The 27,564-nt window shown below is 48.2% G+C and overlaps 1 protein-coding gene and 1 non-coding gene across 2 annotated transcripts in view; one reads left to right on the plus strand and one right to left on the minus strand.

Moving 5' to 3' along the window:
• Nucleotides 1-27,147, minus strand: part of ADAMTS18 (ADAM metallopeptidase with thrombospondin type 1 motif 18) — a 187,193-nt gene extending 160,046 nt beyond the window's left edge. Inside the window, exons 1-3 of the mRNA XM_038771822.1 lie at nt 27,046-27,147; nt 26,866-26,947; nt 18,067-18,383 (exon numbers count right to left, since the gene is read on the minus strand). Coding sequence (XP_038627750.1) covers nt 18,067-18,383; nt 26,866-26,947; nt 27,046-27,147 — 501 coding nt within the window. The remainder of the gene's footprint in view (nt 1-18,066; nt 18,384-26,865; nt 26,948-27,045) is intronic.
• On the plus strand, nt 1,739-1,876 carry LOC119920688. Its single transcript, XR_005448417.1, has one exon. It is a non-coding gene; the product is annotated as a small nucleolar RNA SNORA7 (small nucleolar RNA).
• Nucleotides 27,148-27,564: the final 417 nt, after the last annotated feature.

Below are 27,564 nucleotides of genomic sequence, written 5' to 3' on the forward strand. Positions count from 1 at the left end.
GAATAAAAAGAAAACAAACTCAAAGCTTCTCATTTGATCCCTCAGTGGGGCATGGTTCCAGCCCACTGTAGTGGGGCGGGTGAACCTGGTGCCCACGTCTCCTCCTCCTCCTCCCACCCCAGAGCTGGGCCACAGCATCTGGGGTCTGGCAAGGAGCCACAGGTGCTCCCCGGGCTTGAGGGGAGGGAAAGAAAGGGATTCCCTGATCCAGTTGCAGTTCGGGAGCCAGGGCTGACAAGGGGGTGATGGAGTTCGGCCTCCCCCATCCGCTGGAGTGGGGTCTTGCCCCCCCCCCCCCGCCCCGACCTGGACAGGGAGGACGGAGCCGCTGTGGTTTGTGCCTGTCCCCCAGGCCAGCATGAGGAGCCCACACAGGTGGGTCCTTGGGGGACAGTCCACATTCCCCGATCCGCCCACAGCACATCTGCAGTGGGCCCAACTCCCTTCCTCCCGAGCATCCCAGAACGTCCCCCCCTCCCTCTTCCCGGTGCCACTGCCCCGTGGGCCAAAGATTCACCCCATGCTGAATTTCACCTATGAAGACAGCCCATCAGGAGCCACTGCAAAACCCTCCTTTACCACATCAGCTTCAAGGATTCCACCTGATTAACGTGTGCTAGTGCAAAAATGCTCCAATCCATCATGAAACCAACAGGACGTCTACGATTTCCCTGGACATATGTCAATCATCCAGTCAATCCCCCCATTCGGGAACTAGAAATGGAATGCACCTCATGGGGCCAGATGAATGGTGTGATTGGGGTCGAATAATAGTAATAAATAGTATGGTATTATGTAAGTGCCTAAGTGCCAGGCACTGTGCTAAAAGTTGGGGTAGGAAGATAGAACACAGTCTTTGCTCCACATGTGGCTCACATTCTAAGGGGGAGGGCAAACAGACATTTAATCCCCATTTTACAGGTAAGGAAACCGAGGCACAGAGAAGTGGTGATTTGAAATAAAAGTGACATTTCCAATGAGTACTTTTCTTTCCACAAATCCAGTGGTGAGGATGCATCTAGCCAGATTCTCTGAGTGTTTCAGTTCAAGAGTGGTTGATTGCTTTTGGCATTGATTTGATTCTCGTGGCACTCTAGGCCAGGAACTTCAGCACTCCTGAATGCTCCCCACTTAATTATGGCATTTATTAAGTGCTTAGTCAAGCAGTGCTATTTACTGAGAACTTAATATGTGCAGAGCACTGAACCAAGTGCTTGGGAGAATACGATGCAAGAGTGGGCAAACGTGTTCCCTGCTCTCAAGGAGCTTACAGTCCAGTGCAGGAGATAGATATTAAAATAAAATACAGATAGGGGAAACAGCAGAGTATAGGGATATAAACATTAGTTCTGGAAGGTGGGGTAAGTAGGCGATGCAGAAAAGCGGGGGATGAATGAGGAAATGAGGGATTAGTCAGGTAAGGCTTCTTGGAAGAAATGTGATTTAAATAAGGCTGTGAAGGTGAGGAGAGTGGTGGTCCATCCAATACAAAGGTGGAGGGAGTTCCGGGCAGGACGAAGGATGTGAGCAAGAGGTCAAAGGTGAGAGATATGACAGTGATGCACAGTGAGCAAGCTGGTGTTAGAGGAGCGAAGTGTGCGGGCTGGGTGGTAGTGGGATAGGAGTGAGGAGAGGTAGTAGCTGATTGAGCGCTTTAAAGCCGATGGGAAGGAGTTTCCGTTAGATGTGGAGATAGATGGGCAACCAATGGAGGTTTTTATGTACTAACTGCATACATACCCTCTCAGGGTCGCACCTGGAGAGTTTCCAGTCCTCTACCAGTCTCGACTACAAGAGGGAGAGTCAAGCAGAGGCCTACCCATTCCGCTCCTAGCTTGGTCAGTGGCTAACAAGTGGCAGGCAATCTGCTACAAGTCAAAACTCATCTGTGCTGGGCAGCAACAGCATGGGAGAGAGTCGAGGGCAGTGACTAGTTTACTGCTCAGAAGGAGGCAATGGTAAACCACTTCCGGATTTTTACCAAGAAAACTATAGATACGCTACCAGAACGATTGCAGATGGAAGTGGGGCGTTCTGGGAGAGATGCGTCCATGACGTCACTATGGGTCGGACACGACTCAACAGCACAAGACAACAACAACAACAAGTGCATACTACCTACTTAGTGCATGGGGAGATTCACCATGATCAGATCAGGCAATCTAGACCCCACATGGGTCTCAGTCTAAAAGGGAGGACTGTGAGCCCACTGTTGGGTAGGGACTGTCTCTATATGTTGCCAACTTGTACTTCCCAAGCGCTTAGTACAGTGCTCTGCACACAGTAAGCGCTCAATAATACGATTGATGATGATAACGTTTTAAATGAGTGGCAGCAAGGCCTAGTGACCGGAATCAGGGGATCTGGGTCCTTTGGGCCCAAGTGCATGACCTGGAGCACTACACACTTGGATCTATACCCCTCAAGCACTTGATTTTCACCCCACTCTCAGCCTCACACACCCCGTGTACATACCCCAAATTTATTTTCATGTTTGTCTCCCTCTCTAGGCTATAAGGTCGTTGTGGGCAGGAAACGTGTCTACCAACTCTTTTGTATTGTACTCTCTCAAACAGTAAAGTGCTCTGTGTACAGGCTGTGAGCCCCAGGTGGGACAGGGGTTGCATCCGACCTGATTAACTCGTAGCGATCTCAGCTCTTAGAACATTGTCTGATACAAAGGTAGCGCTTAACGAATGCAACAATAATGATAATAATAATACCAATGATTGGTTGATTAAGCAAGGGAAGCAGGGAGAAGATGCCTGAGTCTGGCCAACCACCTTTGCTGAGCCCCATCATGCTTTGCTTTTTGGAACATTGCCCTTGTAGGGAGCTAGGGATGTGGTTCCTACCTCACCTTTCCTGTCCTCTTGCTCAGAGCTGCCTTGAAGACAGGGGAATGGCTTGGATGGCCTCGCCATCAGACCATTCCAATCCCGATTCAATGAAAAATGCACCAGCTGCGAGTTCTCTCGAAGCAAGATTGGGGACAGAAGGTTTGAGGACTTCCAACCTCCAACGAGCTGGAGGGAATTCCAGACAACAGGCCCCAGTGTCTGCCAGGCATCCTGGCTACACCCAGGAGGGGGAAAAAGAAATCACACTGAGCCCCGCATTATCCCTGGCATTAGGAAAGTGGGGCAAGTTGACCATAGACAAGAATCAGAAGGAGAAGATTCCCGTACTGAGCATATTGTTAGTCTCAAGAAGCACAGTTTTCTAGCTCTCTATTTGGGATTTCTCTGATTCACCCCAACTTGGCTGCTGCATCATGGGAAGATCAGGACAGAGGTGGAGCAGGAACAGAGAAAACCAGCCAAGAGTCAGGGGGATGGAGGGACTTCTGGATGAGAAGACACTGAAAACTCTGCATCCTGGGAAGATGTGGGCTGAGAGGGGACATAATTGAATTCGACAAATGCCTGAAGGGTGTGGACAGAACTGTTCAACAAGTCTCCCTGCACGAGAATGAGGATCACTCATTGAGTAGGCTTGGATCAAAACTAATAAAAGGAAACATTCCCCCCCCCACCAGCATGGGATAAGCATATGGAATTTCCTACCACGGGAAGCTGTGCAGGCTGAAACGTATCAGAAGGTCCAAAAAGGGTTGGCTAAATTTATGGATGAAAAGCTTGTTGATGTGTTATTAGAGGAAATAGTTAGGGAAGTTAAAAGGTACATACTCAAACCACACTGTTAAATATCTAAGAGGGCCACCATCAATCAGTCAAGCAATGGTATTTACTGAGCACTCTCTGTGTGCAGACCACTGTACTAAGTGCTTGGGAGAGTACAATACAATGGAGTTGGTAGACACTTTCCTGGCCCATAAGGAGCTTAAAATCTAGAGGGTGAGACACATTAAAACAAATAGGTACAAAAGTACTGGTGGGGGGAGGGGGAAGAAGGGAGATGAATATCAAGTGCTAAATGTCACATAACCAAGGGATCACATGGGTAAGACATCATACAGAACAGTGCTTGGCACATAATAATAATAATAATTATAATAATGGCATTTGTTAAGCACTTACTATGTGCCAAGCACTGTTCTAAGCACTGGACAGATACAAGGTAATCAGGTTGTCCAACATGGGGCTCACAGTAATAATCCCCATTTTACAGATGAGGGAACTGAGGCACAGAGATGTTAAGTGACTTGCCCAAGGTCACACAGCAGACAAGTGGCAGAGCGGCATTAGAATCCATGACCTCTGATTCCCAAGCCCGGGCTCTTGCCACTAAGCCACGCTGCTTCTCACAGCACAACATAGTAAGCACTTAACAAATACCATCATCATTATTATTATACAAAGATTCCTCCCAGCATCTTTTGGTGCTACTCTTGGAGACAGAAATCTGGATTGCATGGCCAGGGAATCTGGCTTAATAAAGTTTTTCTTACGTTCTTAATATAAACCCACGATGTGCTGGCACTCCATGGTGTTAAAAAAGGCAATGTCCCTGCCCTCCCTAGTTTTAGGAGCGGAACATACACAGGTTGTCTCCTAGAGCAGATTCTGAGGTGATTTGGGGGGAAAAAAACCAAAGAGGACACTAACTTAGCAAGAATAAAGTGAAGTTTGCCAACTAGTTAGGGCATCAATGATAATATGAAGGTGGGCAAAAAGAGGAGCAATAGTGATATTTTGTTTTCATCCACTGAAAACAAAAGCAGCGAAGTAGTGAGGCCTAGTGGATAGAGCATGGGCCTGGGAGTCAGAAGGACTTGGGTCCTCATCCTGGCTCTTCTACTTGTCTGCTAAGTGACCTTGGGCAAGTCACTTAACTTCTCTGGGCCCCAGTTACCTCATCTGTAAATTGGGGATTAAGAGTGTGAGTCTCATGTAGGACATGGACTGTATTCAACCTGATTATCTTCTATCTACCCCAACACATAGTAAGCACTTAAATGCTATTAAAAACAAATTGGCTCCTCTAAACAAGCAGCATGGTTTAGTGGAAAGAGCGCGGGCTTGGGAGTCAGAGATCATGGGTTCTAATCCTGCCTCCGCCACTTATCTACTGTGTGACTTTGGGCAAATCAATTAACTTCTCTGTGCCTCAGTTTCCTCATCTGTAAAATGGGGATTAAGATTGTGAGCCCCACGTGGGCCAACCTGATTACCTTTTATCTCCCCCAGTGCTTAGAACAGTGCTTGGCATGTAGTAAGCGCTTAACAAATGCCATCATTATTATTATTATTCCTCTCACCTGACTTGACAGTGAGCTAATCAAAAATTTGTATTTATTGAGCTCCTACTTTGTACAGAGCACTGTATTAAGCACTTGGAAGAGTACAATATAACAGAGTTGCTAGACATGTTCCCTGCCCACAAAGAGTTTATAGTTTAGAGCAGGCGATAGACATTAATATGAATAAATTGTGGAGATGTACCTAAGTGCTGAAGGGTGTAGGGTGAATAAAGGGTGCAAATCCAAGTGCAACAGAAACACAGAAGGGAATAAAGGAAATGAAGGTGTAATCAAGGAAGGCCTTTTGGAGGAGATGTGCTTTTAATAAAGCTTTGAAGGCAGGGAGAGTGATCATCTGTAGGATATGAAGTGAGAGGGCACTCCAGGACAGAGGCTGGATGTAAGCGAGGTGTCAGCGGTGAGATACATGAGATCAAGGTTCAGTGAGCAGGTTGGCTTTAGAGGAGCTAGGTGTGCAGGCTGGGTTACAGTAGGAAATCAGGGAGTTAAGGTGTGTGTGGTGCGGGGGGTGGCAAAGTGATTGAATGTTTTAAAGCCCATGGTAAGGACTTCCTTTCTGATGCAGAGGTGGATGGGCAATCACTGGAGGTTCTTGAGAAGTGAGGAAACATGGACTGAATGGTTTTGTAGAAAAATGATCCAGACAGCAGAATGAAGTATGGATTGGAGTTGGGAGAGACAGGAGGCTTGGAGGTCAGCAAGGAGGCAGAAGCAGTAGTCAAGGCGGGAGAGGATAAATGATTGGATCAGCATGGTAGCAGTTTGGTTGGAGAGGAAAGGGTAAATTTTAATGATGTTGTGAAGGTTGAACCAGCAGGAATTGGTGACAAATTGAACACGTGGGTTGAAAGAGAGATGAGCTGAGGATAACTCCAAGGGAATGGGCTTGTGAGACAGGAAGGATGGTGGTGCTCCCTATAGTGACGGGAAAGTCAGCAGTAGAACAGGATTTGGGTAGGAATATAAGGAGTTATGTTCTGGACATGTTAAGTTTGAGGTGTCTCCTGAAGGCAGTAGTAGGAAATGTGAGACTGCAGAGAAGGAGAAAGATCAGGATTGGAGGTGTAGATTTGGGAATCATCTGCATAGAGGTGATGGTTGAAGTCATGGGAGTGAATGAGTTTTCCAAGGAGTGAATGTAGATGGAAAATAGAAGGGGACTCAGAACTGAGCCTAGAGGGACTCCAACAGTTAGGGGGTAGGGGGCAGAGGAGGAGCCTGTGAAAAATACTGAGAATGAAGGGCCAGAGAGATGGGAGGAGAACCAGGAGTGGACAGTATCAATGAAGCCAAGGTTGGATAATGTTTCCAGGAGAAGGGGGTGGTCGACAGTGTCGAAGGCAGCTGCAAGGTCGAGGAGGATTAGGATAGAGTAGAGGACATTGGATATGCCAAGAAGGGGATCATTGGTGACCTTTGATAGTGGAGTTTCACTGGAGTGAAGGGAGTGGAAGCCAAATTGGAGGGGGTCAAGGAGAGAATTGGAGGCAGTGGGTGCAGACAACTCACTCAAGGATTTTGGAGAGGAATGATAGGAAGGAGATGGGGACTTAGGAATGTAGCAGAAGCTTTTAAACTTTGTAAAGGTCAAACCAAGGAAACTCAGGGACAAAATCGTGGCAGAGGTGACAGAGAATGACATTTATTGAGCACTTAGCTGAGCACAGGGCAATTTGGGGCCCAGGAAAAGGTGGCAAATCCAAGTTAAGGACAGAGGCCAACCAACTTAGATGCTTAAACACCATAGGAGTCAAAACAGAAGGGAAAATGGATCGTGCGATCTTATAAGGAATAGGATTTCATGGGGGAAAAAACAAAACTTCTGCTGCCATTATTTTTAAGTACAAACCCGTCACAAACTAAAAATAGTTGCATGAAAATAAACTTCTTCAAAGAAATAAATGAAATGCATATGAATGTTGAGCAAAAAAATTCATCAGTAGACATTTCTGTTCCACAATGTTACCCTAAATGTCATCACCCAAACAAATCACGAAAGAATGAGATTAAAAATGGCCGCAGAGTGCAAAGGCATCAGCTGAGCCAGCGAGAAGACTCCAACCTTTGTCTAAGTGCTCACTGACATGCGTAGATATGTTGTCAGTCAGTCAAATCATATTAATAATAATAATAATAATAATAATAATAATAATGGTATCTGTTAAGCGCTTACTATGTGCCAAGCACTATTCTCAGCATTGGGGGGGGATACAAAGTAATCAGGTTGTCCCATGTGGGGCTCACAGTCTTAATCCCCATTTTACAGATGAGATAACTGAGGCCCAGAGAAGTGAAGTGACTTGCCCAAAGTCACACAGCTGACAAGTGGTGGAGCCAGGATTAGAACCCATGACCTCTGACTCCTGAGACCAGGCTCTTTCCACTGAGCCATACTGCTTCTCTGAGCACTGAGTGCTTACTGTGTGCAGAACCCTGTACTAAGTGCCTGGGAGTGTACAATATAACAAACTCATTCCCTGCCCACAGAGAGCTTACAGTCTAAAGGGGGAGACAGACATTAATGTAAATAAATAAATTACAGATACGTACATTAGTGCTGAGGGGTTGGGATGGAGGACGAATGAAGGGAGCAAATCAAGGCACAAAGAAGGAAGAGGGAGAAGAGAAAAGGAGGACTTAGGGAAAGCCTCTTGGAGGAGATGTGCCTTCAATAAGGTTTTGAAGTCAGGGAGAGTAATTGTCTATCAGATTTGAGGAGGGAAGGCATTTCAGGCCAGACGCAGGATGTGGGCGAGAATTCGGCGGCAAGATAGATGAAACTGAGGTACAGTGAGAAGGTTAGTATTAGAGGAGTGAAGTGTGTGTCATCTGCAATCATGAAGGGCCGATAAGTATGACTTCGTGTGTGTGGATGTGGGCAGGGGTGAATTATGTTTAGGACTGGGATTCTGTCCGATCAGATCAACTTGTATCTACATCAGAGTTTAGCGCTGTGCTGTGGCATTTAATAATAACAATAATCACAAAAATTACATTGGTTGAATTCTATGTGCCAAGCACTGGGCTAAGCGCTAGAGTAGATACAGTGCGATCAGATTGAACACAGTCCCTGACCCACGTGGGAGTCACAGTCTAAGTGGGAGAACAGGTATCAAATATCATCATTATTATTAAACGGGCAGCCATTGGAGGTTTGATTTCGATTGACCTCCTGCAGTGGAGACCCACAAGGTCATGCAGTCCAGAGGAAAGAACACAGGTCTAGGAGTCAAAGGACCCAGGCTCAACTCTGTGACTGGTCTGCTCTGTGTCCTCAGGCAAGTCACTTAACCTCTCTGGACCTTGGTTTCCCCATCTGTAAAACCAAATTGAGAATACCAGTCTCTCCTTATCATCATCATCATCAATCGTATTTATTGAGCGCTTACTATGTGCAGAGTACTGTGCTAAGCGCTTGGGAAGTACAAATTGGCAACATATAGAGACAGTCCCTACCCAACAGTGGGCTCACAGTCTAAAAGGGGGAGACAGAGAACAAAACCAAACATACTAACAAAATAAAATAAATAGAATAGATATGTACAAGTAAAATAAATAAATAAATAAATAAATAAATAGAGTAATAAATATGTACAAACATATATACATACATACAGGTGCTGTGGGGAAGGGAAGGAGGTAAGATGGGGGGATGGAGAGGGGGACGAGGGGGAGAGGAAGGAAGAGGCTTAGTCTGGGAAGGCCTCCTGGAGGAGGTGAGCTCTCAGCAGGGCCTTGAAGGGAGGAAGAGAGCTAGCTTGGCGGATGGGCAGTGGGAGGGCATTCCAGGCCCGGGGGATGACGTGGGCCGGGGGTCGATGGCGGGACAGGCGAGAACGAGGTACCGTGAGGAGATTAGTGGCGGAGAAGCGGAGGGTGCGGGCTGGGCTGTAGAAGGAGAGAAGGGAGGTGAGGTAGGAGGGGGCGAGGTGATGGAGAGCCTTGAAGCCCAGGGTGAGGAGTTTCTGCCTGATGCGCAGATTGATTGGTAGCCACTGGAGATTTTTGAGGAGGGGAGTAATATGCCCAGAGCGTTTCTGGACAAAGATAATCCGGGCAGCGGCATGAAGTATGGATTGAAGTGGAGAGAAACACAAGGATGGGAGATCAGAGAGAAGGCTGCTGCAGTAGTCCAGACGGGATAGGATGAGAGCTCGAATGAGCAGGGTAGCGGTATGGATGGAGAGTAAAGGGCGGATCTTGGCAATGTTGCGGAGCTGAGACCGGCAGGTTTTGGTGACGGCTTGGATGTGATTATGTCCTTATGTCCCAGGAATATTGGGAGGACAAAATGAGATGAGTAATGTGAAAGCACTTTGGAAAAATAAAAGCTAGGGTGGCCTCTGATGGCACTTAAGAATCCCGGACAGACATGATTTTACTTAAATGAAGAATGACTATTAAAATATGAAAAATGAAGTCTGGTGTGTATTTACCTTGTGGAATGAAGGATAGCATATATATATACTATATATATAGTATATATATACTATATACAGTTATATATATATATAAACACACACACACCCCACACACATATGGTTCTATACTATGTTTTTATTTCTGTCTGTCCATTTTGGTGAGATTCATAAGTTGTTTTATCGTTATTGTTTTTTTTAATTAGAGAATTAGCATGGTCTTGTGGAAAGAGCCCAGCCTGGGAATCCAAAGACCTGGGTTCTAATTCCACCTCCTCCACTTGACTGCAGTAGGACCCTGGGCAAGTCACTTAACTTCTCTGTGCCTCAGTTACCTCATCTGTAAAATGGGGATTAAAGGTGTGAGCCCCATGTGGAACAACCTGATTACCTTGTATCTACCCCAGCGTTTAGAGCAGTGCTCAGCACATAGTAAGTGCTTAACAAACACCATCTTTATTATTATTGTGAGTCCTATTACTGTGTCTGATCTGAATGTCCTGTACCTAACCCAGTGCTTGGTACAGTGTCCAGCACATAGTAAGCACTTAACAAATACCACAATTATTCATTCATTCATTCATTCAATCATATTTATTGAGCGCTTACTGTGTGCAGAGCACTGTACTAAGCGCTTAGGAAGTACAAATCGGCAACGTATAGAGACGGTCCCTACCCAACAGTGGGTTCACAGTCTAGAAGGGGGAGACAGACAACTAAACAAAACATATTAACAAAATAAAATAAATAGAAAAAACATGTAAAAAAATAAGTAAATAAAGAGTAATATAAGATAAATCAATGAATAAATAAATAGAGTAATACACATGGTAAGAGCCCTCTGCGGGACAAGGCCTGCGTCCAACCTGATCTCCTTGGGAGCCACCCCAGCGTTCATTCATTCATTCAATCGTATTTATTGAGTGCTTACTGTGTGCAGAGCACTGTACTAAGTGCTTGGGAAGTACAAGTTGGCAACATATAGAGACAGTCCCTACCCAACAGTGGGCTCACAGTCTAAAATTACTATCATTATTAAATGATGAGAAGACAAACCATTCTCACATTCATTTCCACACAAGCAACAGGCACAGTGCAACTTCCAAACATAATGTAAGTAAGGGCATCATAAAAACACCCCCACAAAAAGGTTCACAAGGAACCACTAGAAAAGTAGTGTGGCCTAGTGGAAAGAGCAAGGGCCTGGGAGTTAGAGGACCTGGGTTCTAGTAATAATAATAATGATGGCATTTATTAAGCACTTACTATGTGCAAAGCACTGTTCTAAGCACTTGGGAGGTTACAAGGTGATCAGGTTGTCCCACGGGGGGCTCACGGTTTTAATCCCCATTTTACAAATGAGGGAACTGAGGCCCAGAGAAGTGAAGTGACTTGCCCAAAGTCACACAGCTGACAATTGGTGGAGCCGGGATTTGAACCCATGATCTCTGACTCCAAAGCCCTTGCTCTTTCCACTGAGCCACGCTGCTTCTCTAATCTCATCTCTGGCACTTGAGAGTTGAGTGAACTTGGACAAGACACTTACTTTTTCTGTGCCTCAGTTCCCTCATCTGCAAAATGGGGATTCAATACCTATGCTCCCTCCTATTTAGACTGTGAGCCCCAGGTGTGACCTGATTATCTTATATCTACCCCAGTGCTTAGTACATAGTAAGTGCTAAACAAAAACCACTATTATAATAATTCTTTCACAAAATTGTTATCATTGCTTGGCATCTAACAGTAAAAATGCTGGGCAAGAAGGTTCCTGGTGCTGTACCTGAACTGGATATAATCCAGAGCATTTGAAAAGGCGACCATCTGCGAAGCCGCCATGGTATAAAATCAGACAAGTGGCCACCCAAATTAAAGCATGCTGCAAAGTCCAAGGATTACTATTATTTCTGAAACCATCTGGCAGCTAACACAGCACATGAAAGTGAAGTCAACCCCGATTACAGTTGAGGTCAAACGCTGAATTAGTTCGCCTTTGGTCTGGCTCCGACCTGAGTTAAGAAACCTTACCCTGATAGCACCCATTTTCTATCTCTGGGGACTTTGTTTGCCTGCTAGATTGTAGGTTTCTTCAAAGCAAGGATCGTACTGACTTATTCTTTTGTATTCTTTCTCCCAAGCTCTTAGCACTGTGCTCTGCTATTGGTCTACTGCAGACATAACCATATACTCTACTATTTCCCCTATCTGAAATTTATTTTAATGTCTTTTTCCCCCATAGACTATAAACTCCTTGTTGGCAGGGAATGTGTCTACCAGCTCTATTGTATTGTACTTTCCCAAGCACTCTTCAGTCATCCTGTGGTTTTTCTAGCCTCCTGCAATCAATCAATGGTATTTTTGTGTGGGCAGAGCACCATACCAAGCGTTTGGAAGAGTTCAAGAGAGTTGGTAGACACAATCCCTGTCCTCCAAGAGTTTACAGTCTACTGGGGGATACTGACAATTACAATAAATTAGAGAGGGGAAGAAACAGAGTATACAGATTTGTACAAAAGGGCTGTGGGGGTGGGGTGAATATCAAAGTGTTTGGGTGGTATGGATATAGAGAAGCAGCGTGGCTCAGTGGAAAGAGCCCGGGCTTTGGAGTCAGAGGTCACGGGTTCAAATCCTGGCTCCGCCACTTGTCAGCTGTGTGACTTCACTTCTCTGGGCCTCAGTTTCCTCATCTGTAAAATGGGGACTAAGACTCTGAGCACCCCGAGGGACAACCTGATCACCTTGTAACCTCCCCGGCGCTTAGAACAGTGCTTTGCACATAGTAAGCGCTTAATAAATATACTGTGAGCCCACTGTTGGGTAGGGACTGTCTCTATATGTTGCCAATTTGTACTTCCCAAGCGCTTAGTACAGTGCTCTGCACATAGTAAGCGCTCAATAAATATGATTGATTGATTGATTATTATTATTATTATTATTCTCTGTGCCTCAGTGACCTCATCTGTAAAATGGGGATGAAGACTGTGAGCCCCATGTGGGACAACCTGATCACCTTGTAATCTCCCCAGCGCTTAGAACAGTGCTTTGCTCATTGTAAGCACTTAATAAATGTCATTATTATTATGTAAGTGTGTAGGCAATGCAGGTGGGAGGGGAAAAAAGAGTTGGTGAGAATAGAAGTTAGTCAAGGAAGGCTTCCTGAGGGAGATGTGTTTTTAGCAGGACTCTGAAGACGGGGAGAGTAGTGGTCTGCTGGACTTGAAGGGGGAAGGAGTTCCAGGCAGGAGTTGATGGCGAGACTGATGAGTTTGAGGTAGGTTCAGTAAATAGGTTGGTGTTATTGTTATTATTATTATTAATAATAATAATAATAATAATGATGATGGTATTTGTTAAGCACCTACTACGTTCTAGGCACTGTTTTAAGCACTGGAGTAAATAGAAGATAATCAGGTTGGACACAGTCCCTGTCCCACTTAGGACTTATTTTTATTTTTATTATTGTTATTATTACTCCCTTGGGGATGCAGTTACATCACCCAAATCCTAAATCCTAACAGTCCTAATCCCCATTGTACAGATGAGGGAATTGAGGCACAGAGAAGTGAAGTGACTAGCCCAAAGTCACACAGCAGACAAGTGGTGGTCCTTCTGACTCCCAGGCCCATGCACCATCCACTAGGCCACCCTATATTAAAGGAGCAAAGTGGGTGGGCTGGGTCAGAGTGGGAGAAAAGCAAGGCTAAGGAGAGTGAAGAGAGCTGATTGAGAGCCTTGAATAATAATGATGGCATTTGTTAAGCGCTTTACTATGTGTGGAGTTGAAGCTGATGCCGAGGAGTTTCTGCTTGATATGGAGAGTAAGGGGAAGTCATTGAAGATTTTTGAGGAGTGGGGAGATGTGCGCAGAACAATAGTTCAGAAAAATGATCTGGGCAGCAGAATGAAATCTGGACTGGGGAAGGTAGAGAATGGAGGTAGAGAGGTCAGGGAGGAGGTGACTGAGTCCAGAGTCTGCAACCTAGGTGGAGGTGTGGGGGAGTGACAATATTCTCCACCCCTCAGCACACCAAAATTTTAGAAGCCAGCTCTGCTGGAACCCATGACAATCCACTACAAGGTCCCTGCCCTTGAGGAGTTTGGAATTCAATGGGAGTCACAACTTGTTTTTTTTCAGCCACATTTACCACCTGTCAGAAGCGACACCTTTGAAAAGGAAGGACAGTGACAAAATATATGCTTTTGTAGTAAATGAGGCTATCATTCCTTTTCAAAGCCAAGTCAGAGAACCTGAGTTCTAATCCTCTAGTTCTTCTACAGCCCAGCCAGTACACTCCGCTCCTCTGCCACTAACCTCCTCACTGTGCCTCATTCTCGCCTGTCCCGCCATCATCCCCTGGCCCACGTCCTGCCTCTGACCTGGAATGCCCTCCTTCCACACATCCTCCAAATTAGCTCTCCTCCTTCCTTCAAAGCCCTACTGAGAGCTCACCTCCTCCAGGAGGCCTTCCCTGACTGAGCCTCCCCTCTTTTTTCCTCTCCTCCTCCTCCCCATCCCCCCTGCCGTACTCCCTTCCCCTCCCCACAGCACTTGTATATGTTTGTACTTATTTATTACTTTATTTTATTTGTACATATTTACTATATTTTATTAATGATGTGTATATAGCTATAATTCTATTTATTGACACCTATCTACTTGTTTTGGGGTTTTTTGTCTGTCTCCTTCCTTCTAGACCGTGAGACCATTGTTGGGTAGGGACCGTCTCTATGTGCTGCCAATTTGTACTTCCCAAGCACCTAGTACTGTGTGCACCTAGTACTGTGTGCTCGGCACACAGTAAATGCTCAATAAATATGATTGAATGAATGAATGAATAATCCTGACTCTGACACTTGTCTGCTGAGTGACTTAGCCACTTCACCATTCTGTGCCTAAATTTCCTCATCTATAAAATGGGATTAAATTCCTCTTCTTCCTCTCTCTTAGACTGTGAGCCCCTTGTGGGACAGGGGCTGTGATCAACCTGGCTATCTTGTACTTACCCCAGTGCTTATGCCTGGAACATAGTAATTGCTGAACAAATGCCACAATTGTCATTATTATCAACAGTAATAAACAGTAGACAACAGTGGGATTGAATCCTCTGAGTCTGATCAGAAGGTCGCTGCTTCCAAGTCCCACAGCAGTTTCTCCAGCTCACTGTAATGGATTACCCACAGATGATCACTCTCCCCACCTCCAAAGCCTTACCAAAAGCATGTTTCCTTCAAGAGGCCTTCCCTGAGTAGGCCCTCATTTCTTCTTCTCCCATGCCCTTCTGAGTCACCCTTGCACCCTTTATTCACCCCATTCTCCCCCAAGGCAGGAACATACATACCCATGATTTATTTATTTATTTATTTATATTAATGACTGTCTCCCCCCTCAAGACTGTAAATTCCTAGTGGGCAGAGACCGTGTATACCAACTCTTTTAGACTGTACTCGCCCAATCGGCCGCATCTTCAGCTCAATCTGCTACTCTGCTCTCAGTAGCTACTCTGTTACTGAGAAGCAGTATGGCTCAGTGGAAAGAGCATGGGCTTGGGAATCAGAGGTCATGGGTTCTAATCCCACCTCTGCCACTTGTCAGCTGTGTGACTTTGGGCAAATCACTTAACTTCTCTGTGCCTCAGTTACCTCATCTGGAAAATGGGGATTAAGACCGTGAGCCCCATGTGGGACAACCTGATTACCTTGTATGTACCCTAGTGCTTAGAACAGTGCTTGGCACATAGTAAGTGCTTAACAAATACCACCATTATTATTATTTTTATTATTGTTATTATTGCTCCCTTGGGGATGCAGTCATATCACCCAAATCCCAACCCTAACCCAGGCAAGGAAAGAAGGGGAGGAGAGCTCGTGTTTGAGGTGAGGAGATCCCCCCCTCCCCACCTCACCCCACCTCTCCAGCCGGTCTGAGTCGCCTTAAGCAATGATTACCGATGGTACCCCTGAAAGTTCTGAAGAGACTTTAGTCTCATTTGCTACCAAAATATGAAGACCGAGAGAGTCAAAACCAACAGACCGTCACCAAACAGCACAAAGAGAACATCTGATTCCTGGATCCCAAATCCTTCTCCCCTTCCCTCAATATGTGTGCCAAAGAAACAAAAATGCCTTTTCCTAGACTAAGAGCCCAGAATTAGTAGACTAAAACTCATTCCGTCCAGCCAGCCTGGAGCATGAAACAATCATGTGTTTAGACAGAATTGCAGGAAACGGTTTTGTTTATTCATAGAAAGCTTCACCAGCACTTCAGAGTTTAATCAGCCTCAAAAGTTGTTGGTTACATCATAGGCTTGGTTGAATACCATGAACACGACTCTCAACACCCACAGTTCTAGTCTGGTGCACACCAGCTGCTTATAGGGGATTAGCCGGACAGGAAGCGATCCTCGCCCAGAGAGCCTTTCAAGAACTTTGCCCCTCTGTGGATATCCCATCGAACGGCACCAGGACACCACTAGACACTGAGCCAATGCAGCTTTCAGTGTGTATTTCATATGACGGAATCTCAGTTCAATTCAATCATATTTATTAAGCGCTTACCATGTGCAAAGCACTGTACTAAGCACTTAGGAGAGTGCACTGACAGAGGAGCCCCAGGCCTGAGACTCTAGGACCGGGAAACCTCTGTGGAAGAGGCGAGGCGAGGCCCGGCGGTCTGCTCGGCACCTCTTGTCCTCTCTCGTCCCTGACCGTCGTGTTCCCTCTGAGGCCTGGGCTGCAGCCAGTGAACAGGCGGCCAGGAGAAAACCGCGAAATGCCCACACAAATGTTTTTACGCATGACACCCATCGATCAGTGGCCAAAGTGAATGCGGCCCAGTGCTGGTGCTTGGCCCCAGTGCCAAGCAGTGGGTTTCCTCAAAATCAGCTAAGGTCTTCACCACCCATGTCAGGCAGCTGGATCCCTGCTGGATCCATCCACCTCGCTTGGACCCTGGGTGGCTTCTCTGGTCAGAAAACTCCCCCGCTGAGGACAGATCCCCGGCAGTAGAGCCAGAACTAGAACCCACGTTTCCCGATTCCCATAGCCAGGCTCTCTCCTCTGGCCCAATATTAGGGCACATGATAGGTGCTCAGTAAACATGAATGAGTGATTGATAATAATAATAATAATAATAACTGTGGTATTTGTTAAGCACTTACTATGTGCCAGGCACTGTACTAAGTGCTGGGGCAGATACAAACGAATCAGGTTGGACACAGTCCCTGTCACACATAGGGCTCACCATTTTAATCCCCATTTTACAGATGAGGTAACTGAGGCCCAGAGAGGTCAAGTGACTTGCCCAAGGCCACACAGCAGACAAGTATTGGAGCTGGGATTAGAATCCATGACCTTCTGACTCCCAGGCCCATGCTCTATCCACTACACCATGCTGTTTCCCCTTAGATTCACAGATCGTTGATGACCTGGGTTCTATTTCTGGCTCTGCCACTTGTCTGCTGTGTGACCTTGGGAAAGTCACTTAACTTCTGTGCCCTCACTTTCCTCATTTATAAAATGGAAATAAAATACCTGTGCTCCTTCCTATTTCGACTGTGAGCCACATATGGGACAGGAACGGTATCTGATCTGATTATCTTGTATCTACCCTAGTGCTTCACACAGCATTTGGCAGATAGTAAGGGCTTAGCAAATATTGCAATTATTATTTCCTCCCTGATGTTCCACCTGCTTAGGATAGGCCCCAACCAAAATGAAGAAGGAAAACCAGAAGAATCCACTCCGACAGCACAGCAAGACCTTAGCTGGATACCAGAATCCCCAGAGTTGTGTTGGAAATTTCTGACCAATCAACATCAAGCATGTCATTTCTCGTAAAGGGCCAGCAGAAGGAGGGCCAGAGGAAGCAGGAGAACTGGACTTTCACCAGCCCTCCGCCACCAAGTTTCCATGGGATAGCTATCTGCTGCCGCCTCTCCCTGCGAGCCCCAATCCTGCTATTTCCACCCTCCTGACATGGCTCCTTCTCTCTCCCCACGCCTGTCAGGTGACAGGACCCTCAGACCAAGGAATTCACCAGCCTTCTTTCCCCCATTTGGTGGTGAAAATTTCTGGTCCTGGTTCTGCCACTTGACTGGCTGTGTGACCATGGGCAAGTCACTTTACTTCTCAGTGCCTCATCTCCCTCATCTGTGAAATGGGGATGAAGACTATCAGCCCCATGTAAGTCATGAACTGCATCTGACCTGATTAGCTTGTATCTACCTCAGAGCTTAGCAGAGTGCCTAGCACATAGTAAGCTCTTAAAAAATACCATTCAAAAAACCAAAGCAATACTGTCACATTGGACAGCTCAATCAGCACAAATTCAAAGAAGCAACGGAACACTGTGGACCCCTTCCTACGCAACCATCTTTGTTCTACAAAAATGGATGAAACGACAACACATCAGCTCCCAGAAACACTTACCAAGCCCATGCACGTAGACACTGCCACAGAGGAGCTGCTGAAGTTCCTTATAAATCCCCGATAGTAACATCGTCGACTTGGGGTCCCCTGAGATTCTATGCCTCCATCTTTCCCAAGCACCTGGACTGTGAAGTGGCGGCTAAAAATGGTGGACGGGGTCAATTCCAAGTGCAGATCCTGCCCGAATGCTGAAAATTGGTAGTGCAAGGAATCTTTAGACCTCTGCGTTGATCTCTTTTTCCTGCTGCTGTGCAAAATGTTGTGGGAAATGTAAGATCCACTGGAGTCCACCTCAACAGGAGTCACAAAGACGTAGTCTGTGAAATGATGATGATAACAATAATAATGATGATGACATTTATTAAGCACTCACTATATGCTGAGCACTGGGGTGGACAAAAGGTAAGAAGATTGGCCACAATCCCTGTCTCTCACAGGACTTATTTTGTATCCTCATTTTGCAGGTGAGAAAACTAAGTCTCAGAGAGGTTAAGTGATTTGCCCAAGGCCACCCACCAAGCCAGTGGGAGAGAAGGGATAAGAACCTGGGTCATTTGACTCCCAGTCCTGTGCTCTTTCCATTAGGTAACACTGCCCTGGAGGCCATAGATCAGTAGTTTTGGTGTGTCTACTGTGTGCCAAGCACTGTCCTGAATGCTTGGGAGAATTTAATAGAGATAAAAGACATGATCATTTCCCTCAAGGAGTGGAACGCTGCAACTATCAGCTCCTCTGAGCAAAGCTTTTACTTTACTCCAGCTTGAGCAGGTTTTAGTAGTTGCTATGGATGGGTCTTTAGATATGTTGCAATATAACAGCTATCTGGATAATTTCCCAGAATGCTAAACCCTGTAATCCCATCAGCCAACTCTAGCACTTAGAAATTTATTTACACCCATCCACACCTCTCTCTCTCTCTCTCTCCCTCTCTGTCTGTCTCTCTCTGTTTAATGGTATTTCTTAAGCACTTACTATGTGCCAAGCACTATACTAAGCACTGGGGTAGATACAAGATAAACAGGTTGGACAAAGTCCCTGTCCCACCTGGACCTCACAGTCTTAACCCCCATTTTACAGATAACTGACGCATAGCAAAGTGAAGCGACCTGCCCAAGGTCACACAGCAGACAAGTGGTGGAGCTGGGATTATAACCCAGGTCCTCTGACTGCCAGGCCCTTGCTCTTTTCTCCAGACCACACTGCCTCTTGTGAGTGCATGTATTCATTTTGACAGCTCTAGTTAATATATTTATGGTTGTCTTCCCCATTCCAGTGGAAGCTCCTAGTGGATAGGGGAACATGTCACTTCTTCAATGTAGGCTCATTGTGGTCAGGGAATGTGTGTGTTTATTGTTATGTTGTACTCTCCCAAGCGCTTAGCACAATGCCCTGCACACAGTGAGAGTTCAGTATATACGATTGACCTACTGACTTTGTCCTGTACTGTCCCAGCAACTAGCACGGCACACCATTCCAAGTGGGTGCCCGCTAAATGCTCCTACATCTACTAAGTGGATCACTGTAGAAAGCCAGCTGGGTAATTTAGATCTCAAAATACATGTTTCGAGAGTGAATTATTCAGATGGACAAGTCTATGTTAACTGAATAATCACCACATCCCATTTCCTTCCTAAATTGCCCAAGATTTGCTAGTTTGGGAATCGACATCCAGCCCAGCACATCGTCCACAGACATGGGTTGTGCAGTGTGGAAATTTTCGTCCCAATTCTACTCAGAGCAAATAGAACCCCTAAACCAATGTTCATCTTGTATCAACCCTGCACTCAGCACATAGAGCACCCAGACACTCTAAAATGCATGTAAGCCTCTCGAGGGCAGGAATCACGTTGTCTCTATTGTACTTTCCCAGGCACTTAGTACAGTGCTCTGCACGCAGCAAGTATTCAATAAATACCACTGATTGAGGGCAGAGAACATGTCTTAGTCATACTCAGTCAAGTGTTTAGTACAGTGCGCTGCCCTTAGGAGGTGCTCCATTAATGCCATAACTCTTGCTACGGTGACTACTAACATCACAATGATGGTCTTTGGGCTGTGTCACGTCTCTGCAAGAGTGGTACTTGCCACTTTCTGGTCTCCCGACGTCATCATTTTGCCGTAATTGACAGGGACCGTTTCAAGTTTTTCCCCAGTCCCCTCTCTCTCATCCCTGTCTCAGCCCTCTTGTGAGCACCGAAACCTGGACAGGCCGGTACCCTGTTGCAAGGTGGAGGTGGCGGGTTTTGGGGGGGGAGGGGTGATGATGGAAGTAGGTGATTTCTGCCTGACCCCCGTCAAGTGTGGGAGTCGGGGGGAGCGGGAGTCTGCCTGATCAATCAGGAGAAAGCATTCTCCAGGGGAGCAGGGCAGAATCCTGACTAAAATGACCAATCTATTTTGTCTGACCGAAAACAAAACTGGAAGAGCAGCAGCTGGTAAACCTCAGGTCATTGCCCACTCCCAATTTGGTGCAGGCACCAGTGCGTAGACTTTCCACCAGCATGAAATGGAATATCCAAACAGTAAAAACAACACAGTACAAATGCTCATGTCGAGACCCAATTATCCAGAAAACCCAGTTATCCAAACTTTCCAGGGCATCTGGGTTGTGTACAGGGTCTGGCATTTTACAGAATGTACTTCTGCCCATCAGAAAATCCATATATATATATATAAACTGGCAGGTTTAGCCTCCCTCCCCGAGGGACAGGGACCATGTCTAATTCCCACCCCAGAGCAGAGACCTCAACCTTGGAATACCACGTACACATCTCAAAATAACATCAGTGTTAAACAGTGAGAGTACACCATTCAAATACCCACAATATGCATACTGGTAGTCAATACCTGTAAGAACTGTTTTTCCAGACCTATCATTTCCCAAGTGCTTAGTACAGTGCTCTGCACACACTAGGTGCTCTATAGATACCATTGATTGACTGATGGCAGGCAATCTCATTTTCAGAAAATTCAGTTCAACTAAAATGGAAAAGGAATATCCAGATTCACCTCGATTCCCAGCGCTCTGAATGCCTGTACTTTTATTCTACAATGGTATAGACCAGATCAATTCCCAAAGATCAATCAATCAATCACTGGTATTTATTGAGTGCTTATTATGTGTAGAGCACTATATTAATAGAATGAAGGAAGATAATGCAAGTCACACTATCGGTAGTCTGGATAACTCTTTTCCTTCTGAGTCAAATAAGCAGAGCTGGGAAATTTCCCACAATCACTCCTCAGAATTGGGTCAGTTCTTGAAGATTTTTGCTTCCTTTGAATTAATGGCTGCTAGAGAGATAGGGGCTATTGGGGTGGGGGGGGGCAAAACGGAAGCAATAACTGAGGTATAGAATTGAGTTATTTTCCCCAATTGTAAATGATGAGCACAAATTAGAAACAAAAAACGTAGTGACCAAAGTTTTAGTTGTTCAGTTTTAGGTTTTGTGAATTGAAAGCCCCAGTAATTTCATGTTTCAGACAACACATTATTTACGTATTAAAAAACTCTCAAAAAGATTCCTGGGCATCTCAACATGGCTAGAGTCTGAAATTGCTCAGACATGTTGAAGCGGGGTGTCTGGGCAGGGGTACACCTGGAACTGATTTAACCTGCATATTTGAGTGTTTCTTTCAATTCCCCCTTCTAATCAATGTTTTTTTTCCTGCAGAAGGCAGAAGAACTGTTTGCAGTTTGACAGTGAAATAAAATAAGGACAGAAGGATCTCTCAACAACAGATATGGCCCCAGAGAGTTAGGGAAACAGACTCATTTCCTCCAGTGGGGAATGGGAAAAGCTACTGTATCTTGGCCTAAAACTATGAAAGAGGATCCTGGATTCTCAGTCACAGAGGTCTGGCAGGAAGAGGAGATATTCCCTTGGTGTCATCCCTACTGCATTCCCCCACTTACTCTCTCCATCTCCACTCTCTACTTCCTCTCCCTCTCTTCCATGCCTTCCCTCTCCTCCCTCTTCTCATTGTTCCCCTCTCCTCTCCCTGTTCCTTTTTCCTACCTCCCCCTCCCTGTTCCCCTCTCCTCCCTCTCCCCTCCTCCCCTTCTCCTCTTCGTTCCTGTTCTTCCCTCTCTCCCTCTCCTCTCCCGGTTCCCTCTCTTCCCTCTCCTCTCCTTGCTCCCCTCTCTTCCCTCTTCCCCTCCTCTCCCTGTTCCCCCTCCTCCCTCTCTTCTGCCTATTCCCCTCCCTGTTCCCCCTCCCCCTTCTCTCCCTGTTCCCCTCTCTTCCCCCTCCCCTCCTCCCCCCTCCTCTCCCTATTCCCCTCTCTTCCCTCTCCCCCGCTCCTTTTCCCCTCTGTCCCTGTTCCCCTCTCTTCCCTTCTCCCCCTCCTCTCCCTAGTCCTTTCTCCTTCCTTCTCTTCCTCTTCCCTTTGCTTCTCTTCTCTTCCTGTTCCTCTCTTCCTTCTCCCCCCCTCTCCCTACTCCCCTCTCCCTTTCTCTCCCTGTCCCCCTCTCTTCCCTCTCCCCACTCCCTGTTCCCCTCTCTTCCCTTTCCTGTCCCCGTTCCCCTCTCTTCCCCCCTCCTCCTCCCCCTCTCCTCTCCCTATTCCCCTCTCTTCCCTCTCCCCCGCTCCTTTTCCCCTCTCTTCCCTTCTCCCCCTCCTCTCCCTAGTCCCTTCTCCTTCCTTCTCTTCCTCTTCCCTTTGCTTCTCTTCTCTTCCTGTTCCTCTCTTCCTTCTCCCCCTCCTCTCCCTACTCCCCTCTACCCTTTCTCTCCCTGTCCCCCTTTCTTCCCTCTCCCCGCTCCCTGTTCCCCTCTCTTCCCTTTCCTTTCCGTTCCCCTCCTCCCCGTCTCCTCTCCCTGTTCCTGCTCTTCCCTCTCCTCTCCTTGCTCCCCTCTTCCCTCTTCCCCTCCCCTCTGTTCCTCCCTCCACCCTCTCATTTCCCTATTCCCCTCCCTATTCCCCTCTTCCCCCTTCTCTCCATCCCCCTCTTCCCTCCTTCCCTCTCCTCACTCCCTGTTCCCCCTCTTCCCTTTCCTGTCTCTGTTCCCCTCTCTCCCCCCTTCCTTTTCCCCTCTCTTCCCTCTCCCCTGCTCCTCTCCCTTTCCCCCTCCTCTCCCTATTCCCCTCTCCTTCCTTCTCTTCCCATTTCCCTCTCTTCCCTTCTCTCCCTGTTCTTCTCTTACCTCTCCCCCACCTCTTCCTACTCCCCTCTCCCCCTCTTCTCCCTGTTCCCCTCTCTTCCCTTTCCTCTCCCTGTTCCCCCTCCTCTCCCTATTCCCCTCTCCTTCCTTCTCTTCCCGTTTCCCTCTCTTCCCTTCTCTCCCTGTTCCTTTCTCTTCCCTTCTCTCTGTTCCTCTCTTCCCTCTCCCCCACCTCTTCCTATTCCCCTCTCCCCCTCTTCTCCCTGTTCCCCTCTCTTCCCTTTCCTCTCCCTGTTCCTTCTTTTCCCATTCCTCTCCCTGTTCCCCCTCCTTGTTTCCCTCTTCCCTCTCCTCTCCCTGTTCCCCACTCTTCCCTCTCCCCTCCCCCCCCTCCCCTCTTCCCTCTCCCCCTCTCCTCTCCATTCCCCTCTCTTCCCTCTCCTTGTTCCCCTCTCTTCCCTCTCCCGGTTCCCCTCTCTTCCCTCTCACCCTCTCCCAGTTCTCTCTCTTCCCTCCCCAATTCCTGTCCTCTCTCTTCTCTCTCCCTCTCCCATCTCTTCCCTTTCCCCCACCCCCTCTTCCCCCTCTCTCTTCTCATCTCTCTCTCTCTCTCATCTCCCTCTCCCCTCTCTTCTCTTTCCCCCCTTTTTATGGAATTTTAAAGTGCTTGCTACATGCCAGACACTGCTCCAAGCACTAGGTAGATACAAGTTAATAAGGTTGGACACATTCCCTGTCCCACGTGGGACTCACAGTCTTAATCCCCATTTTACAAATAAAATAACAGGCACAGAGAAGTGAAGTGACTTGCCCAAGGTCATACAGCAGACAAGTGGCTGAGCCGAGACTAGAATCCAGGTCCTTCCACCTCATCTCTCTTTCTCCCTCCACTCCCCACTCTCTACTTCCTCTACCCACTCTTAATCTCTTCTCCATCTTTCCTCTCTCCCCATTCCTCTCCCCTCTCCTATATCAGGCAGAAACTCCTCACCCTCGGCTTCAAGGCTCTCCATCACCTCGCCCCCTCCTACCTCACCTCCCTTCTCTCCTTCTACAGCCCAGCCTGCACCCTCCGCTCCTCTGCCCCTAATCTCCTCACCGTGCCTCATTCTCGCCTGTCCCGCCATCGACACCCGGCCCACGTCATCCCCCGGGCCTGGAATGCCCTCCCTCTGCCCATCCACCAAGCTAGCTCTCTTCCTCCCTTCAAGGTCCTACTGAGAGCTCACCTCCTCTGGGAGGCCTTCCCAGACTGAGCCCCCTCCTTCCTCTCCCCCTCGTCCCCCTCTCCATCCCTCCATCTTGCCTCCTTCCCTTCCCCACAGCACCTGTATATATGTATACATGTTTGTACATATTTATTATTCTATTTATTTAGTTTTTTTATTTTACTTGTACATATCTATTCTATTTATTTTATTTTGTTAATATGTTTGGTTTTGTTCTCTGTCTCCCCCTTTTAGACTGTGAGCCCACTGTTGGGTAGGGACTGTCTCTATATGTTGCCAACTTGTGCTTCCCAAGTGCTTAGTACAGTGCTGTGCACACAGTAAGCACAATAAATACTATTGACTGATGATTGATTCCTCCCTTCCATCTCCCACTGTCCCTTCCACATCCTCCCTCCCCAGCATCCACTCTCCTTCCCCCACCCCTTCCATCTCCCCCTCACCCCCTCTTCCACCTCTCCCTTGTCCCTTCCACTTCTTCCCTCCCCCCTTTTCCCTTCCACCTCTTCCCTCTCTCCCCTTCTCCCCTTCCACCTCTCTCCCCATCCCATCCCTTCCACCTTTCCCTCCCCCCTTTTCCCTTCCACCTCTTCCCCTTTCCTCATCCCTTACCTCGCCCCCCATTCCTTTCCACCTCTTCCCTCTCCCCCGTCTCTTCCACCTCTTCCCTCTCCCCCCATCTCTTCCACCTCTTCCCTCTCCCCCTCTGTTCCATATCTCCCTCTTCCCCATCTCTTCCACCTCTTCCCTCTCCCCCCTCTTCCATCTCTCCTTCTTCCCCATCTCTTCCACCTCTTCCCTCTCCCCCATCTGTTTCACTTCTTCCCTCTCCCTCCATCTCTTCCACCTCTTCCCTCTCCCCCATCTGTTTCACTTCTTCCCTCTCCCTCCATCTCTTCCACCTCTTCCCTCTCCCCCGCCCCTTCCACCTCTTCACTCTCCCCTTCTCCCCTTCCACCTCTCTCCCCATCCCATCCCTTCCACCTTTCCCTCCCCCCTTTTCCCTCCCACCTCTTCCCCTTTCCTCATCCCTTACCTCGCCCCCCATTCCTTTCCACCTCTTCCCTCTCCCCCGTCTCTTCCACCTCTTCCCTCTCCCCCATCTCTTCCACCTCTTCCCTCTCCCCCTCTGTTCCATATCTCCCTCTTCCCCATCTCTTCCACCTCTTCCCTCTCCCCCTCTTCCATCTCTCCTTCTTCCCCATCTCTTCCACCTCTTCCCTCTCCCCCATCTGTTTCACTTCTTCCCTCTCCCTCCATCTCTTCCACCTCTTCCCTCTCCCCCATCTGTTTCACTTCTTCCCTCTCCCTCCATCTCTTCCACCTCTTCCCTCTCCCCCGCCCCTTCCACCTCTTCACTCTCCCCATCTCTTCCACCTCTTCTCTCTCCCCCACCATAGACTTGTACTTTCCAAGTGCTTAGTACAGTGCTCTGCACACAGTAAGCGCTCAATAAATACAGTTGAATGAATCTTTACCACCTCTTCCCTAGCCCCTCGTCCCTTATCCTCTTCCCTCTTCCCCCCCGTACCTTCCACCTCTTCCCTCTCCCCCCCATCCTTTCCACCTCTTCCGCCATCCCTTCCACCTCTTCACTCTCCCCCATCTCTTCCACCGCTTCACTCTTTTCCCCCATCTCTTCCACCTCTTCCTTCTCCCCTCGTCCCTTATCATCTTCCCCTCTCCCCCGTACCTTCTGCCTCTTCCCTCGTACCTTCCGCCTCTTCCCTCCTCCCTTCCACCTCTTCCCTCTTCCCCATCTCTTTCACTTCTCCCCTTTCCCCCGTCCCTTCCATCTCTTCCCCCTTCTTCCACCTCTTCCCCCCCCCCACCATCCCTTCCACATTTTCCCTCCCCCATTTCCCCCTCAATCAGTTAACCAATGACAATGGAAAGGTTACTGTTCTAAGCCCTTGGAAGAAAAAAAAAAAACAAATCTAGTCGAGAAGAGCCCTGCTCACAGAGAGTTTACAGTCTATCTTTACTTTCCCTTCCTTCAGTTCTCCGCCTCTCCCCCGTTGTGCTGAGGGGTGGGACGGATAACGCCTAGCAGTTGGAAACCCAGCGCCCCCGACCGGGAAAGCCAGCGGGATTGGTTGAGTCCCCTAGGTGTCAATGAAGGAAGAGAAAGATGCTCGGAATAAGGTCGCCGGACCGTAGGGGCCACTCCCGAAGCGTCGAAGGGAGGTGTTAAAAAAGAAAAAAAAAAAGCCAGGATCGCTGAGAACCCGGCAACAGTTCCCGCTCCTGACTCGGACTTTGCAGTCCCGGTCGGGGGCTGGGTCCGGACCATTCAGAAGTGCCTTTGGGCATTTAACCCCGGACGCTTCTCCTCCCCGCTTTCTGCCCCTCTCCCTCCCTCCCCCCAGCAAGAGCCCACTCTGCTTCCCTCCGCCCCTCCCGCCCCCCGCTGGGTCCCGGGCCGGAGAGCAGACAGGGGCAGGAGAGGAAGGCACGCTACAGACCCGAATGCAATCCACCGCCGCCGCCGCTGTCAGTGGTTAGCGCCGTGGCCGAAGCCCCACCGAGGCAGCACAGCTGGAGCGTCTGCAAGACAAAGAGAGACACGACGGGGGGCTGGCGGCGGAACGGCGGAGGGCGGGGAGGGATGGAGCCGGGAGCCGGGTAGCGGCGGGAGCACCTGCCTTGGCGAGCTTTCCGAGCCCCACGAGGCCCAGCAAGTGCGCAGAGCCGCCGCTCAGCGACGCGACCGGCAGAGTCCACAGGAGCAGGAGCCAGCAATCCATGGTGTCCGCAGCGGCAGGTGGGCGCGGGGAGGCGGACTGGAGCGGCAGCATCCTCGGAGGCCAGTCCGGGCGCCCCCCCCCGCGCCAGGTGTGCGGCCAAGGCCAACCCCAAGCCCCGCCTCCGTTCGCTTGGCCGGGGCTTGCTCCACTGGGCTCTGGGGCCGACCCCCAGGCCCGGCCGGGGGCTTGGCGGGGGGGAGGGGGCGGGGCGGAGCGGAGGAGGAGGAGGAGGAGGAGGAGGAGGAGCCGGGGGGCGAGGGGGCGGCAGCCGGGAACGGATGGGTCGGGACCGCCTCTATCTGTTGCCGAATTGTACTTTCCAAGCGCTTAGTACGGTGCTCTGCAGACAGTAAGCGCTCAATCAATGCGACTGAATGAATGAATGATGGACTGAACCCAGCTCACGCGGAGGCGCTG

This window comes from Tachyglossus aculeatus, chromosome X1 (assembly GCF_015852505.1).
Source record: "Tachyglossus aculeatus isolate mTacAcu1 chromosome X1, mTacAcu1.pri, whole genome shotgun sequence".
In the NCBI taxonomy this organism is placed as follows: domain Eukaryota; kingdom Metazoa; phylum Chordata; class Mammalia; order Monotremata; family Tachyglossidae; genus Tachyglossus; species Tachyglossus aculeatus.